Source organism: Propithecus coquereli, unplaced genomic scaffold (assembly GCF_000956105.1).
Source record: "Propithecus coquereli isolate 6110/MARCELLA unplaced genomic scaffold, Pcoq_1.0 Scaffold1, whole genome shotgun sequence".
NCBI lineage: Eukaryota > Metazoa > Chordata > Mammalia > Primates > Indriidae > Propithecus > Propithecus coquereli.
The window spans coordinates 9,813,524-9,831,095 of record NW_012133857.1 but is presented as its reverse complement, the minus strand read 5'-3'; the positions used below and the strand labels follow the sequence as shown (position 1 = coordinate 9,831,095).

Here is a 17,572-nt window from a genome sequence, read left to right as displayed (position 1 = left end):
GAGTGGGAAGGAAATGGCAGGATCGTGTGTGGTTTCAGGGGGCAGGCGGGAGATGTGACCAGCCAGGACAGCACTCCAGAAGGAGGGAAGGCCAGGGTGCCGGCAACCGGCAACTCAGTCAATGGGGAGGGGCAGACGGGGGAGGATGAGGATGGGGGGGAGTGAAAGAAGTTATTGCTTTCATTTCCTCTAAATAAATTGAAGGATTCACATTTCTAGATAAAAAATGTGAGGAGTCTTAAAATCATTCCCATTACTCAGAACAGAACACTTTCAAAAGGCCATTTTAGGTTCAGAGTCCTGGGGAGAATCCATCCACAGACTTCCAGGCTTAGTCCTTCAGAACAGGGGTTCCCCAGCATTTTTGGTGGCACCATGAGGTCACAAAAGAAACCATTGAGCATGCACTCCAAATTGTGTACATTTGTTATTCACACATCATACACATAGTTACGCACACCATACTTCTGATATGTTAACATATGTGATAAAACTTGCCACAAGAAATAGTAAATTTTAAAGAGAAATTAAATAGAGTTTTAAGGATATCTCCCCCTCCTCAGTGGCACATCCTGCCCCACCCCCCAGCTGCACCTACCTGGGTGGAAACCACCCACTGAGAACCCAGGTTTTCCGCCCAAATAAGCTACTGCCCTTGGGTTCAGCCCTCCCCGGGCAGGCTCAGGCTGTGGCAGAGCCCGCTGCGCCCCTCCAGCTTCGTTTCTCAGCAGTGCTTTGCTCGGCTCAACAATCGCCTAGATTTGAGGAGCCCTCTCAATCCCTCCCTTTTGACTTTTTCTTTTCCCTCAACCTCTCTCTCCATGTTCCTCCCATGACTTCCGACTTCAGGGCAGAGTAAGGAAGGATTTGCAAAGTAGGGAGGGTGCGGGGGAGACTCTGGACCGGAAGTCCTGGAAGCTTCGGGGCTGGTGCTCCGAGCAGCTGGGAAACAGCGCCCAAGTCACTCGAGGCTTTCAGCGGATGAAATGGGCCGTTGGCGCGGAAGGGTGCTAGGCGCGTGTTGTCGCGTGGCCGCCGTCCCGCCGATCCCCAGTGTCGGAGGTGGGGCCTAGCGGGAGGCGTTTGTGTTTTGGCGGGTGGATCCCTCGGAAATAGATGAATTCCCTCCTGTGGAATTCACCTGTCGGTGAGCGAGTTCCGACTCTGCTAGCTCCGTAGACGTGCTTTGTGTGGAACATACAGGTGTTAGGTAAGCTCTGTGCAGGCCTCAGTTACAGCGCTGTTGGCCGTGAGTGCAGTGTTGATAAAGCGACACCTTGTGCTAATTCTCTTTAAACAGACAGACATGGTGGCTTGTCCTGCCTTCCCTCTCGCGGGCGTGCGCTCCCTGTGGAGCCCGCCGTTTGCCAAGCCAGGTTTGCAGCGCAAATGCCCCCGCAGTCTGGCCGCAGAGGGTCTGCGCAGGGTTTCCTGGCGGGAGGGCACACGGGCTTCAAAAGATTTCCGGGCGGTTTGTGAGTCACCGACATTTCAGCGAAATTGTAAAGGTCTTTTTTTACTAAAGTGAAGGCCATATAATAAAATTAACCTTTTTAAAGTGAGGAATTCAATGGCATCCAGTGCGCTGACAGTGACAGTGCTGTGCAGCCACCGCCACTATCTCATTCACCATCCCCCACCCCCCAAACCCGCCTGAGTAGTTGCCTCCCATTCCCCTCCCCCCAGCCCCTGGTAGCCACCTCCTGTCTCTATGGATTTACCTGTTCTGCACATTTACATAAATGGACTCATACGGTATGTGGCTTTTTGTGTCTGATTTTTTTTTACTCAGCATCATGTTTTCAAGGCTCCTACGGTTTTTAGGACAATCACCACCACCACCACAATTAGGAGGAGGAAACAGCAGCAGATGCTGATGTTCCTACGCGTGTGGTTCCGGGGTGTGTAGGAATAGAAGTGCTCACTTGAGGGGCAGATCTCGACTTCCCTCTCCACCTGGCAAGTGGTGTCTGCTCCTGGGATCCAAGAAGCGGGGAGGCTCATCGCCTGCGTGGGCCTCGCAAACAGGGAGGACACCAAGGGCCATGCCCTTCCTGTTTCCGGCCCGGTGTCCTCAGAGGGGAGGGGCAGTGATGGGGACATTGGTGACTGCACGGCAGGGCCTAACGCCCTCCGAGCACAAAATCCCTGCAGACATGCCTCGCAGTTGTCACTGTCGTGTGGCCCTTCAGGAGAGATTTCCTTGATCATAGGAATCTCCTGCATCGATTTAAATCCTTCTCTGTAGCATTTTTTCAGAATTCGGAACACCAAGTTGTTCAGGGTCCTTGAGATGTTCTCTTGTGTGAACTGAGGAACCTCAAACGGAGGCTGGGAGCACTTCTTACATCTCTGAGCAAACACCCTCATCTTCACCTGGCCCCTGGACTTCTCCGCACTCCAATGCATGTGGAAGAGGACCTGAACTTGGGCGGAGGCCCAACTGCGAGAGCAGGAGGAACACTGGAACCTGCGGACACAGAGGACAAGAGCCTCAGCGTGGCGCCATGTGGCCAAGTCATGGGCTGAGGCTGGAGGGGGGAAGGAGCTGCCAGCAGCACAGAGACTTGATTGGGCTGTGGATTAGCGGTGGAGAAACTTCCTGAGCCTTCATTCCCATCTCCACTGTGTCACAGACACGTCTGTTTCCCACAGGTGTCTGCCGTGAAAATAACAAATCACGAGCCGTCAGGGTTGGGAGGGACCTTGGGTGTCTACTAAGTCCAACATGCTCATTTGAGAGGTGAGGCCACTCTGAAGTCTCGTCATGCCCAGAGACCCAGTGTGGGTAACAGGACCCCAAACCAAGGTTGCTTCTAATGTAAACTTAAATGGGTCAAAGGCTACAGCTGCAACGGCAGCCAGATCAGTTCAGAACCCGGAACTGAAATCCACAGATGGACACAAGTGGGTGTTAAGTCACAGACCCACAGGTCAGGGTCCTAGAGTGAAGCCTCGCCTCGCCCTTGGCTGCCCAGGGCCCTGGTCTGCAGTGTCACAGGGAGAGCCAGTGTCCAGTTCCCTCTTCTCTCTCTCCCCCTCCATCCCAATTCTTTTGCTTAAGGTAGCCTGGAAAGCTTCATATTCTCAGTGCCACTGGCCTCAGACAGGGTGTAAGAGAATGACACCTTGTCTCAGCAGGGAGGAGGGCAAATTTCTGAGCTAAGATATTTGAACAATACACGTTAGGACAGGTAAAGAGAGAAGACGGCAGGAAGCACACGGCTGCACCCAGGATAGAAATCATGAGAGAGGCAGAGGACTGCCGTGTGGCAGAGACATTTAATGGTCGCCACATTACCCATGTGCTCCCTCCCACTCCCCAGCCCCCAAGCAGTCAGGTTGGGGCCACGGGGCCAGCTGGCCAATGAAATGAGACCGGCAGTGATATGTGCTCCTTCCAGATCTGACCACAGCAGCCCATGTAAGACATTCCAGCTCTCTCCTCCTCTGCCCCAGTGACCTCGGGAGCCACGTGTTGGCTTAAATCCCTGGTATTTCCAGGTGCACTTGTTACTGTAGCTGAGCCTAGCCTTGCCCGGTTTGATGCAGGGCACCTGAAGTCGGGATGTGACTGGGAGGGGCCTGGGAAGAATGAGTCGGTCCAGGTCTCCCTCCTGGATCTTGGTTCTGGCCTCACCGCACAGGCTGAACATGAGGATGGGACAAGGGGAAGAGGCCAAGAAGCTTCGTCCACCGTGAGAGGCCCTTGCTGGGACTCACTGGCAGTCCGAGGGGCCTGGGCTGTGTTCTGAGCCAAAGTCTGCCGCCCTCCCCTGGGTCATGGTGCTCTGCTCCTGTGCTGGCTCAGAGCCCAAAGTTCTCACGAGTAAATGGCCGAGACTTTGCTCCAATGCTCCTGATGCCAGCTCCTGGCCTGGGAAAGCCGCAGGCCATGAGGACAGCTCTGACTCCTCTGCCCAGACTCCAGAGAGAGGGCAGCAGGCAGCAAAGAGTCCCAGGACTCCACCCTCTGCTCTCCGAGGGCAATCCCCACACCCTCTGCCTCCGGGCCCTGGGACTGCACTTTCCCAGTGGGGACAAGGGAGGGCAAGACTTTGGATGATCTCTGAGTCCTATTTAGAAAAGATTCTATCAGCTGAGGGCAGAGAGGGGCGAGATTGCTGTGTGTTGCTCAGCCGCCCTGCTCTTCTGGCCTCTCCCTGGGGGGTCTCCTCTGCGCGGTGGGCCTCTCCCCCCAGGGGATCTGTAGTGGACCCACGAGTCTTCCAAGGCTGTGGGAGCGCATGTGCTACCCGAGTGAAATAGCTGCCCTTCCTCCCCTTCCCCTTTCCTCGCTGTCCAGTGCCTCTACCGCCGCAGTTTCATCCCCGCAGCCTGCTTTCTCCGTATCTAGGCATTAGCCCGAACTGGTGTCCAGGCCTGCTATTGTTTGGGGGTTCATTGTAATTTAATGAAGTTAAAACTTCTTGGATGATAGGCAGCTTACTTCTTATAGTCTTCCATTTGCAATCATGGAATGGAACAAGAAAAGTAATCAGTATACGTAGTAAGAAATCAGTAAGACTTTCTGGAACATGTACCATTGCATTCCCCCCTCACCTGGCGAAGGCCCACTGCTGGTATTGCATCCATCCTGGCTTCAGGACATTGGGAAGAAGGCCCTTGTCTGGTGTCAGGGTCCATCTGTGCCATGGCTTCACCTCCTGGATTAATTCCTGAAACACCTGCTTCCACACCTCGGTGTCTGGAGCCATCTCCGCCGCTGTGGTGCACCTGGGCAGGTCGAGCTCTCCCAGGCCCTGGCAGGCCTGTAGAGGGAGATGAGGTTTTTCGCTTCAGAGAGTGAGGGCTCAGCCCTGCTCTCCCTTTGAGGGCCTGGACTAGGCCCACGGACTAGGTCTCTGCCCAAGGACAAAGGTCAGTTGATTCTGTCTCCAAGTTCAGAGAACAGCACTAGGCTCCACAAGAAATTTCGAAAGACATGAAACTCATGGTTTCATCCATCAAAATGTTACCAAAGAAGAGCTCAGGACTCCATGTCAGGAGGAGAGAATTTCAGTCTGGCTCTGCTGTCTACCTACCTTTAGCCTGGAACACACCTTTTTTACCTCCAGCAAGCCTGTAAATGGTGGAGAGAGGCTGAGGTTGCTCTTTGCAGCTCTAATATTTGAAAGTCCTGCTCCATCAGGCCACTGTGCTCATGCTGGGGAGGAGAGACACAGAGAAAGATGTGCCTGTTCTGGGACATCACCGGGATTCCTGTGTCTCTGCTCCATGCTCTTTACATCCTCGTAGACACCCAGCTGTCCAAAGCTGCCCACCCGTTGGAAACCAAAGCTGATACAGTCAGTGTGTGCCCAGGAGACCGGCTAGAAGGGCCCTAGGCAGACCTCGAGCCACCGTCTTCCTCCCCGAGGGGCTTCCCCCTGGCCCCACTTCCTGCAGGAAAGTCTTGAGGAGGAGGAAGTGGGACAAGCTGGGGCGAGTGTTGGAGCAGACAGCACCCCAGGAAGGTCACCAGACTCTGGGTGTCCGCATCACAAGGCCAGTCCACCAATGACCGCGTGGGTCTTCCTCTCAGCTGGACACTGACCTGTGTCCCTGGCTAGCTCCCAAGAGGAATGCTGCATCCTTGGCTGGGAGGAGCAGAGGAAGGAAAGGAGCCAAGGGGGGAGGAAAAAGGAAAGGAGGCAGGGGGATGAGGAGGGGACAGGGTTTCTGTGACTGTTGGGAATAAGGCCACCTCCTTCCTCCTCTCCAGCCCATCTGCCCACTGCTACCGCCCTTGGGTTCAGCTCCCTCCTCAGCTGGCCCACGCTGTGGCTGTCTCCCCTTTTCCCTCACTAGTTTTTTTCACATTATAGTTGTCCCTCAGTGCCAGGGGGATTGGTTCCGGGACCCGCTGTGGATACCCAGAGCCTGGAGTGCTCAGGCCCGATATAAAATGGTGTAGCGTTTGCACATAATCTCTGCACATCCTCCCATACCCTTTATATCATCTCCAGATTACTTGTAATACCTAATACAATCTAGATGCTGTATAAATAGCTGTCATTTTAAAAATGGGTGTTATTTTTATTGTTGTATTATTTTTTATTGTTTACTTTCTAAATATTTTCGACTCTCACTTGGTTGAACCCATCAATGTGGAACCCGAGGACATGGGAGGGCCAACTGCACTCATGAGTCACCTGAATTTGGGAAGCCCTCTTCATTTCTTGCTTTTGACTTTTTCTTTTCCTTCAACCTCTGTGCTCCTCCTGCCTGTTGTCGACTTCAGGGCAGACTGGGAAAGGATTTACAAAGTGAGGAGGGTGCAGGGAAGAGAATCTGGATCAGAAGTCCTGGAAGCACAGACATGTGCTGCATAACTGGATGGGTGAGGAGGAGGGGCAGGGCTGAACCCCTGGTCACCAGCAGATGCCTGCAAGTGTTGCTGTGTTTGCTCTGGAGGTCAGGAGGCCTTGGCGTCAGCCCTGGCTGGGTGACCCTGGACACATTTCCTCACTCGTTCATTCTAAACAAACCCCCTTGGTTGGTGTCTGCTCTGTACCAGGCACTGTGCCTAGGGCTAGAGGGCAGACACGGAAGATCCTAAGGTCACTGATCTTGCTTCTAATGGGAGAGAGGGAGAAAAAAACATTACAAACCATGGGGACCAGCGCTGTCTGCGAGGTTGACTCTGGGTGGCAGGGAAATGCAAGGGCTGCCTGGCCCAGGCTGGGAGGATGGGGGCTCCTCCAGGAGCAGGAGCTCCCCACCAACGCACCCTCTCTGGGGCTCTTGTGGATGAGGCAGGGTTCAAACACAGTAAGTGACAAGTGCATCGCCAACCTACTGTGTGGCAGCCCTTGTGGGAAGCCTTCACAGCGGCCCTGGAGGAAGGCCCACTTCTTTGTATTCATGTTTTCCTAACTAACCCTTACTGAGCGCTCACTCCCTCCCAGGCTGCTTTCCAGCCCATTCCATTCATTAGCTCAGCTCATCCTCAGCACAACCCTACAGGGTAGGTGCTGTCTACCCCATTTTACAGGCAGGGAAGGTGAGGCCAGAGAAATTAAATGAGCAGAGTACGGAGCTGCTGCGTGTCAGACCTGGACTCAGCCTGGGGAGGCCGGAGCGGAAGCTGAGGCTGTGTGCTCCGCACGCACACGCCACGACCCCTCCCTCCTCAGGTGGGGAGAGGGATTCACAGACATCAGGCAAGTGGCAGAATCCAGCCAGAACCCAGTTCTTGGGAGGCCCCAGAATCTAACACACCAAAGGCCGCTGTCCCAATTCTGGGGACCTGTGAGGACCCTGAAGGGTAACTCTGGAGTGGACCAGAAGCGCCCCTCTGTTCTGACCCCCATTGGAAACATTTTGAAGCCTTTGGAGCCCACACTTCTGCCTTCGTAAGGAGAGCCTGGCAGGTCAGCGCCTTGCCAAGCCTGCCGAGCGCTGTCTAGTGTGATCACATGGTTGTCACCAACCACTGTTCCCCATGGGGAGGCTCTGCTCCTTCTACATCAATTCCTGCTTTCAGCCAGAAAATCACAGGGAGAAGGAGTTATGCCAAAAGCTATTCTGTACAATTGGGTTTTCATATGGATTTGTCAGAGCAAGTGAGTAATTCACATCAGGGAAGGAGGGGGCAGGGTGGCTGGTGACGGGCAGGGCCCTTGGCTCACCTTGAGGGGCAGGTAGGCAGCGATGGTGATCTTGGCACGCAGGTGGCCGTGGCTGTGTTTGTAGCTCACCAGGAGCGTGGTGGAGCCCTGGGCCTCGGCTCCCACCCTGATGCGGGTGTACTGCTTAGAGCAGTGGCAGCCTCTCCACACAAAGAGGACCACATGGTCACCATGAACTTGCTTTTGCTGGAGACGGCATGAAAGTCTGAGGGTCCCTCTTTCATCTTGGGCTTGATATGCAATATGATGTTTTTAAATTAAAAAGTTTTAATTTCAATATAATTCACACAGATGTACAATTTACAATTATTTTTTCCACATATTAAACACATACTATATACTATACCCAGATCGAGAAACAGATTATTGGCACCACGAACTCTCCCAGAGACCCATCTGATGTCTACCCCTGCCCCAAGGAAACCACTACCCTGACTTCTCCCAGCACACAATTTTGCTTGATGCTGTAGTTTCTATAACGGAAATTGCCGAGCATAAACTCTTCTGTATTGGCTTCCTCAGCTCAATATTGTTCACGAGATTCCTCATCTGTTGCACATTGTGCATCTTTTATCCACGTTTCTATATATTATGCCGTTGTGTGAATACAGAGCAATGGATTCACCCACGCTATTGTGCACACTTTGGTTCCTTGCAGTTTGGGGCTCTGATCCACAGGGCTGCTAAGGACATCTGTGTACCTTCCTTTTTGGGGACACACTTAGGCACATCTCTTGGGTGTGTCCCTATAGGTGAGATTCCTAGGCCATGCGGCATGCATTGTTACTGCCAAATATCTTTCTCAAAGTGGTTCCATCAATTGAAACTGCTACTAACAGTTGCCCTACATGCCTGCCTTTATTTTCCATCAATGCTTTCATTAAATTTTTAAAACCTTATTTATGTTGATTATGATAAAATACACATAACAAAAAACCTCCCAGCCTTGCACTTTTACATGCACAGTTCAGTGGCGTGAAGTACGCTCACATTGGTGTGCAAGCATCCCCACCATTTATCAAACAACTCATCCCGTAAACTGAAACTCTGTACCCAATAAGCAATAAGTCCCTAATTCCAATGACTCCACCCCACCCCTGCAGCCACCCTTCTACTTCCTGTCTCCCTGAATTTGACTACTCTGGGTACCTCATATAAGTGGAATTTGACAGTATTTACCTTTTGTGACTGGCTTATTTACTCAGCACAATGTCCTCCAAGTTCATCCATGTGGTAGCATGTGACAGAATCTCCTTCATTTTTAGGGTTGAATAACAGTCCACTGTATGGATAGGCCACATTTGCTGTATCCATTCATCCCTGGTGAACACTTGGGTTACTTCCGCCTTTCGGCTCTTGTGAATAACACTGCTGTGATCGTGAGTAGACAAACACCTCTTTGAGATCGTGCTTTCAATACCTTTGGGTATATAGCCAGAGGTGGGATTGCTGGATCACATAGTAACTCTGTTTAATTTTCTGAGGAACCACCATACTATTTTGAACAGCAGTGACACCATTGTACTTTCCCTCCACCAGTGCACGGGAGTCCAATTTCTCTACATCTTCACTGACTTTTTTTTTTGTAAGACAGGGTCACATTCTTTTGCCTGGGCTAGAGGAGTGCCGTGGCTTCAGCCTAGCTCACAGCAACCTCAAACTCCTGGGCTCAAGAGATCCTCCTTCCTCAGCCTCCCAAGTAGCTGGGACTACAGGCATGCGCCACCATGCCCGGCTAATGTTTTTTCTATTTTTAGTAGAGATGGGATCTTGTTCTTGCCCAAGATGGTCTCAAACTTCTCACCTCAAGAGATCCTCCCTCCTCAGCCTCCCAGAGTGCTAGGAATACAGGCATGAGCCACCACACTTGGTTTAAAAATTTGGATATGAAACCATCTGGTCCAGGATCTTCTTTCTAGGAAACTTTTTTATTGCTGCTTCAATTTCAGTGCTTAACATTGGTCTGTTTAAGAATTTTATTTCTTCCTGATTGAGCCTAGGGAGGCTGTGTGTTTCTAACACTTTATCCATTTCCTCTACATTTTCACATTTATGTGCATAGAGGTTTTTATAGTATTCATACATATTTTGTATCTGTGGTATCATTTGAAATTTCTCCTTTTTCATTCCTGATTGAGCTTAATAGAGTCCTTTCTTTTCTGCTTCTCATTAATCTAGCAAGAGGAGTGTCAATTTTGTTTATCTTTTCAATGAACAAACCTGTTGTTTTATTAATCTTCCATATAGTTTTTTTGTTATTGATTTCATTTAGTTCTGCTCTGATCTTTGTTATTTCGTTTCTTATGCTGGGTTTGGGCTTGGTTTGCTCATCCTTTTCCAGTTCTTTGAGACAATTCATTCTATTGTTGATTTGTGATCTTTCTGTCTTTTGCATGTAGACATTTGTGGGTATAAATTTTCCTCTCAGGACTGCTGTAGCTGTGTCCCACAGATTTTTGATAACTTCTGTTTTCTTTGTCATTTAGTTGAAAGACTCTTTTCCTTTCCATCTTAATTTCTTCTTTAACCCAATAATCATTCAGTAGAAGGTTGTTTAGTTTCCTGGACTCTGGGTAAAGATTGGAGTTTCTGTTGGAGTTGATTTCTAATTTTATTCCAGTGTAATCTGAGAAGATGCATGGTATAATTTCTATTTTTTTAAATTTGTTGAGACATTCTTTGTGGCCTAGGATATGGTAAATCATAGAGAAGAGCCCATGAGCTGATGAGAAAAACATATATTCACTGATTTTTGGGTGGAATGTTCTCTGAATGTCAGTAAGAACCATTTGTTCAGAGTTCTGTTTAAGTCCATTGTTTCTTTGTTTATTTTCTGTTCAGACGATCTGTCCTGTTCTGTCAGAAGTCCCCAACTATTACTGTGCTGCTGTTTATCATTTTGTTTAGATCAAGTACGATATATGAATCTGGGTGCACCTGAGTTAGGTACATCAATCTTTAGAATTGTTATGTCTTCTTGTTGAATGGTACCCTTCACCATTATGTAGTGACCATTTTGTGTTTCATTACTTTTGTTGATTTGAAGACTACGTGCTGAAATGAGAACTGCTATTCCAGCTTTCTTTTGGCTTTCATTTGCATGCAATATTATTTTCCATCTCTTCTCCTTGAGTCTAAATGCATCCTTGTGGGTTAGGCATGTTTCCTGCAGACAGCAGATACTTGGCTTCTGTATATTTATGCATTCAGCCAGCTCATGTCTGTTTAGTGGGCAGTTCAAGCCATTCACATTTATTGAAAGAATTGATAAGTGAGGCAGATCTCTGTTCATCCTGTTGAGTTGAACTTTGTTGCTTTCTTTTCTCTCTTGAGCCATTGTGGTATCTGGCCTTTGATCTCTAATTTTTGGATGATTTTACACTGGTGAGTGTTTATTGTGCTGATCTGTGTGTAACACTGTTCTGAGTACTTCCTGGAGGGCAGGTGTTGTCTTGATGAATTCCCTCAGACTTTACTTGTCTGAGAAGGTCTTTATTTCTCCTTCATATAAGAAACTTAGTTTTGAAAGATACAAGATTCTAGGCTCGGCAGCATTCTGTTTGAGAAGAGTGAGAATAGAGCCCCAGTTTCTTCTGGCTTGTAAGGTCTCAGTAGAGAAGTCTACAGTTAGTCTGATGGATTTTCCTTGGTAGGTTATCTGCTGCTTTCACCTTACAGCTTGTAGGAGGGCCTCTTTCATGGTTATTTTCACCAGTGTATGAAGACTTTGTGTCATGGTGTCTTCCTGTTTGCAACTAACCTCCCAGGAGTCCTTTGAGCTTCTTCTACCTGGACACCTAGATTTCTAGCAAGGAAAGGGAAATTTGCTCCGTTATATCCTCAAATACTTTATGCAACCCTTGTCTATTTTCCTCTTCACCCTCAGTGATGCCTGTAATTCTCATGTTAGGCTCTTCACATAATCCCACATTTCTTGTAGGCTTTGCTATTTTCTCTTATTTCTCTGCTCTATCTCTGCAACTGACTCATTTGATTGAAAGGTGTTATCTTCACCCTGAGATTCTTTCTTCTGTTTGATCTACCCTATTCATGAGGCTTTCCATTGTGTTTTGTAATTCCTTGAATAAATTTTTTATTTCCTGAAGTTCTGTTTGATTTTTCTTTAATATTTCAATTTCTTTAGTGAATTTTTCTTCGAAGTCCTGAATTTTTTTTTTATGGTTTCTTTGTGTTGGGATCCATTTTCTCTTCCCTATCATTGAGTTTTCTTACAATCCATGATTGAAATTCTTCTTCTGTCATTTTAGTGTTCTGAATTTGGTTGCTATCCATTGCTAGACAGCTGGTGTTCCCCTTTTGGGGTGTCCTTTCAGTTTGATTCTTCATACTTCTAGAGTTCTTTTGCTGATTCCTTCACATCTGGAGCAGGTGTTGCTTCTTACCTTTGGATTTTTGTTTAGATAATGACATGCCCAGGTTAGTCTTTGAGCCAGTAGTTGGTGTTTGCAGGTGAGATTCAACCACACCTTGTTTGGTGAGTCAGTAAATGCAGTAAAAGGCCATGCAAATCAACCTCCCTGTAAGTAGGTGATGCTTGCTGGGAGGAGCAAGCTGCAATGTTTTTGGGTCCCAAAACTAGTTCTCATTCCTCTGGAGAGGCACTCTAGTGCCTCAGGTGGTGGGTTGGGTCCGGGGACTTCCAGGTCTATCCTTATTCTCCAACTCAGCAGGGGGAGATAAGGGAGTGAGGCTGGGTTGGAAGATCCTGTGGTCAAGCTCCACAAATGCTGTTAGAGGGGATCAAAAGTCTGTTCTCTGCTTCTGGGAAAGCTGCCAGGAGGGGCTGAAATGGCCCCACTAAGTCAAAAATTGTGTGTGGGTTGGGGCTGTCTGAGACCTGCAGTCTGGAGCAGGTCTTGCTCCTTTCCAGCCTCCCCTATTCCTCGATTTCTTCTGGGCCTCTGCTGGCAGGCAGGACCTCAAACCAGCTGAGCTCCCCGGGCTATGATGTAAGTTGGAAGGTTCCCTTCCCAGGATCATGGCCTGAGCTGGGGGCATCGCCCTTTTGTGGCAGAAGGGTTGCATCTTGAGAACACTGCAGCTAGGACCCACTTCGATCGCACCTGAAGGCACATGTACCTCACTACACTGCTTCACAAATATCCCTCCTGTGTCCCTGGGCAATTCAATGGAGACCTGTTTGTATGAGATCTGGCCTGCAGGCCTGTCCCCTGAGGCCTGGAGATCAATCACTGACCCTGCCAAGGAGAAGAATGCTGGTCTCAAGTTACCCACGGGATATCCAAGATGGATCAATGTCTCTCTGTCTCGGGCTTTGCCCCATTCTACTGGAGTCACCAGGCAAGGAGTACCAGGGAGGGTCGGTGGGTAAGGAGCTCACAGTCCAAGTACACCTCAGTCTGCTGTAGGGGCCCAAAAGGAAAGGTCCTGTTCTCTGTGGATGCCTCTGGGTGGTGGCTAAATTGTCTCTCTCAGCAGCCACAGGTAGGGGAGGAAAAGGGGAGAATGAAGCAATATGGCGCCTGCTGATCGGCTCAGGTCTGTGGGGTAGGATGTGCCCTGAGGGAGCTGGGAGCCCAGTACCCTCTCCACAAGAGGCTTACTGTTCACTGGGAGCTGTCATCTCTGGGCTGGTGTCAGCAGGTTTCTCCACCAGCTCAGGACCCCACCAGCAGTCCGAGATGCAAGGGAGGGGAAAGTTAACCACTCCACCTACCCTTGCCACTGGTCTCCAAGGGTCTCGGGGTTTAGACCCTGCAGATGCCTTTCTCCTTCCAGTTCTGCTCCACAACCTCTTCCCGTGGAGTCTCCTGTAGGTCCAGGCACCCTTCCTTCTAATCCTCATCCAATCTATGATTGTCAGCGGTTTGTTTTTTTCACACTCATCCAAAATCTTTCCTTCTTGCAGAGACACGCTGGCTGCAGTTGTTTCTCATCCGCCATCTTGTCTCTCTCCCTGGCCTGTGAGGTTTTTGATGATAAATCTAACGATGATCGTGTGGGAAAATTATGATGATAGTTATCTTCCTGGCAGCTCTATAGATGTTAATAATAAAGCTTATTGTGTATCACACACCACAGAACACATTTTGATAGTGTCATGATGTCAGCTAAGTTTTAGCATCACTCTGACATCAATCATAATTTAAAGTAAAAGAAATGGTATATTACAAGTATAGATATTATGAAGTCTTTAAAATCCTAAAGTTATTACAGGCTTTCAAACTGTAAGGAAAGTCTTGCTGAAATAACAAGAAAACATCCAATCCCCTAATTTTCTTATGACAACTAAAGATCAATCCTATGAGCTCTCTCTGCTGCCAGGCAACCTGCTGGGACTCTGTTTTCACAAACATCAGAAAAGAGCCAAAAGAAAGGAAATGTACATCTTTCTCTCCATATTCACCAGCTCACAGCCTTTAGAATTTGTTTCTATACCCTAAAGGTGTTCCTGAGAACCTCCCAGACTACAGGGCAGGGGGGTAAACTCCAGGCCTTCATTTCCTGCCCAAAAAAATATCTCAGGGGCAAAAATCACATGCCCTGTGATAAGCCTGACTACATTTCAGAGGTAACCAAGTCTCCAGGAACAGAAGAAACAAGAAAGACAACTCAATATCTTTCCACTGCCTGCTAATTACTCCACAACAATTACCATTTTTCTTTTTGTCACCATAAAAGCAGCAAGCCATTTGGCCTTGCTGCTGGCATCTCCCTTCTCTTTCTTTGGGATGTCACTTCATCTCCTTGCTCTCTCTCCCTCTTCTCTCTCTCTCATTCTCTCTGTCCCTCCAAAGGGTAAAATAAACTTTTTTTTTACATTTATATCTTAATTTCTGCATGAGAAATCTTTCTCCACCTGCACCGTTTGCTCCTACTATAAATGGAAAGGTCCCTGAAGCATTGTATAGGTTTAAATTTCTAATAAAATAACTATAGATCTCCCCTCCAAATACTAACCAGACCTAACCCTGCTCAGCTTCTGAGATCAGACAAGATTGGGCACATTCAGTGTGGTATCGCCGTAGACTTTAATATCAATCTTTACAACCATGTGAACAAAAAACACTTCTTTAAGGAGGAAAATGTTCTTATGACCTAAAAAGGAAGAAACCACTCTGGACTTTCCCCAGTCCCAATTAGCCCATTTCTTGCTCTGACCTCAGAAAGAGCCGTTGTAATGGAATTACTAAAACCTAGGAATTACCAAAATCTAGGCTTAGCCTAGGTTTTAGTTATTCCATAACCAGTCGTTATCACCCAGGAAGCTGCTGGTGACTTGTAGAGTTTGACCATAGCGAGACTTTATACTTAGCATTGTTTGTGCACGTAGTACAGTTAATACCATCTGTCAGTAGTGTTAGCACAACATACTTAGTATTGTGAGCATAGTTAGTATCAATGGTACTCTTAGCCTGGCTCATATAGCTAGTATTGTTAGTATTCCTAGCCTAGGTAGTGCAGTTGGTATTGTTCATTACTTACCTAGCATAACAAGTGTAGAGTTAGCATAGTTAGAGGTGACCAAGAAGCAGGGCATGACCTCCAATTTGTCCACTGAGGTGCTTAACTGTAAGCTCCTGAAGAAAATTGGCTGGTGCAGCTTCACCAGGGTGATACTGGCCCAGCACCTTCCTACTAGGACCCAGGTAGCCACCAATATCATGTCCAATCAGAGGCTCCATGTCCTGGAAAGTGTCAATATGGAGGTCAAAGCCATGAGGAACCTGAATCATCCAAATATCCTTAAGCTGTTGAATGTCATTGAGACTGGAGACACCCTCTAGTTAATAACAGAATATGCCAGTGGTTCAGACCTTTTCCAGAATATACTGAGATATGGCCACAAGGAGGAGGAGGAGGCTAGGGCCAAATTCTGACAGATCCTGGCTGCCATGCAATAGTGCCATGAGAACCAGATAATCCACAGGGACCTGAAGCCCCACATCCTACTTGAAGACAATGACAGTAGCAAGCTAGCTCACTTTGGCTTTGCCATGACATTTAGTGAAGGGATCAAGCTGGAAAGCTTTTGTGGAACTGCCTGTTTTTGTGCCCCAGAAGTTCCTGAATGAGGACTATATGGGACCAGAGGTGGATGTGTGTAGCTTGGGAGTTGTCCTCTACACCATGACAGCCAAGACTCTTCCAATTGGTGGAGAGAACTGGGGGGACCTTAAAAGCAACATCACACATGCAAGGTGCAGACACCCGTTTTCTTCTAGAAGGAATTGAAAGCATTTCTGAAACAGTTTCTAATGCTTGACCCCAGAGATAGGCCTAATTTCTCTCAAATTATGAGGGGCATTTGGTTCAATAGGCAGGAGATGCCAGAGGAGACCAAGAAAGCCACAGTGACTGCCAGTCCTCTACCCAGCCTGCAGACAAGTCCCAATCAAAGCACAGCCCCCCAGCATGGTCCCATGGCCTCCCCTCCACCCACAGCACCAGCAGCCATGATGGGGAAGAGCAAGGAGGAGACGCCTCTCCCCAGGAAACATTCAGGGAAGCCAACTGGCTTCAGGCTGGGCAGGGAGATTGAATACCTCGACCTCTCCCTCTGAGGAGGGCGAGGGCTAAAAGGGGCTCACTAAGAAATTTGCCAAGTTTATGTTAAGAATTTGCTATATCCTGCCAGCCCAAAAGATCTGCCACAGAAGGCTAAACAAGGTGGTACCAGGGAATGTGGACAGCTGAATCATCAAGAGCAAGTATGTGAGGCAGTCCAGCCATGCTTCCTGCATCTACTTTATTTGTTATGGTTTTACTTATGTTAGTTTTAATAGACAAGTCATAGTTGCACACATGTATGGGGTACAATGTGAAGTTTATATACATGTGCACTATGTGGAATAGTGACATAAAGCTAATTAACGTATCCATTACATCAGAAAGGCAAATACAGCATGATGTCATTCATGTGATGAGTCTACAAAGCTGACCTTGTAGAAGTAGAGTAGCTTGATAGTGATAAGAGCCTAGGGGATGGCAGAGAGAGGGCATAGGTATGTGGTCACAGAGCACATAGTGTTAGACAGGAGGAGGAAGTCCTGACAGCTGTTGCACAGCAGGGCGCAAGTGTCAATGAGAATGTACTGCACATTTCAAAATACCTGAGAGTCCCCTTCAAATGTCTCCTTGTCTTTAGAGCGGAGAGCAAGAAGGCCCGGAGCTCCCCGGATCCTGACAACACGGAGTGGGAGGTCAGCCAGGCGAGGATTCACAGCTCCGGGTGGGAGCCAGCAAGAAGCAGCCTGCGGCCTTCAGAGGCATCCGAGCCACAGTAGAGTGAGCTGAAGCAGGGCCTGGAGCCCTGGAGACAAGAGGGCCCCTCTGCCCCCACCAGGGCCCCTTTTTTCCCCAGTGTGGATTTTCTTTATGCTGAACAGCCCAGTGAGCGATCACCCAGTGCTGCTGTCCCTAAAATCCATCCCTGGCTCTCACCCCTTCAGTAATGCCTTTTTTTGTTTTTTTTTTTTTTTTATGTCATCACACATTATGATCCAAATATGGGAGATTCGAATACATTTTAAGTGTTTTGTGAAGTAACTTGGCGTCTAGGGACCCATAGTTCCAATTCTCTGGAAGCTTTCATCCTCTGAGGTCTTCTGCACTTGAAAATTCCTTATTAGTTTGGCTGACCTACTCTCCTGGCTCATTTTTACCTCAAGGTCTCAATAGATCATTTTGTTAAGGAGATAGAACATTCCAGATTGGTACTGTATTGCTTTTGCTTTTCGGGTCTTTCTTGAGAATAGATGGATGTTGCATGGTCATTCAAACCTGTCTTGTCTTGTTAGATGACATTTTGCAGTTCCAAGAGCAGATGACACAAGGTGGAGGCTGAATTGCACTGTCCTAGATTCTGAAGTTTCTAGTTATAATCCTTGTTGTGCCAACCAGGAGAAAAAGGTGAGTGGAGAGCCGACTGTATTTTAATCTATTGCTTTTTTTTT

At 48.2% G+C, this 17,572-nt stretch overlaps 1 protein-coding gene across 1 annotated transcript; it reads right to left on the bottom strand.

The window, feature by feature from the left end:
* Positions 1-1,794: 1,794 nt before the first annotated feature.
* On the bottom strand, positions 1,795-4,796 carry RTP3 (receptor (chemosensory) transporter protein 3). Its single transcript, XM_012665721.1, has 3 exons — positions 4,564-4,796; positions 2,129-2,470; positions 1,795-2,017 (listed from the first exon to the last, which is right to left on the bottom strand). Exons 1-3 carry the CDS (start codon positions 4,716-4,718, stop codon positions 1,795-1,797), a joined length of 720 nt encoding a protein of 239 aa, XP_012521175.1. The 5' UTR covers positions 4,719-4,796.
* Positions 4,797-17,572: the final 12,776 nt, after the last annotated feature.

Coding starts and splice junctions, on each gene's coding strand:
- RTP3 (XM_012665721.1), bottom strand. CDS start 4,718: ATGGCTCCAGACACCGAGGTGTGGAAGCAGGTGTTTCAGGAATTAATC. Junction 2,471..4,563: donor CAGCAGTGGGCCTTCGCCAG/GTGAGGGGGGAA, acceptor CTGTGTCCGCAG/GTTCCAGTGTTCCTCCTGCT. Junction 2,018..2,128: donor GGATTTTGTGCTCGGAGGGC/GTTAGGCCCTGC, acceptor CCTGTTTGCGAG/GCCCACGCAGGCGATGAGCC.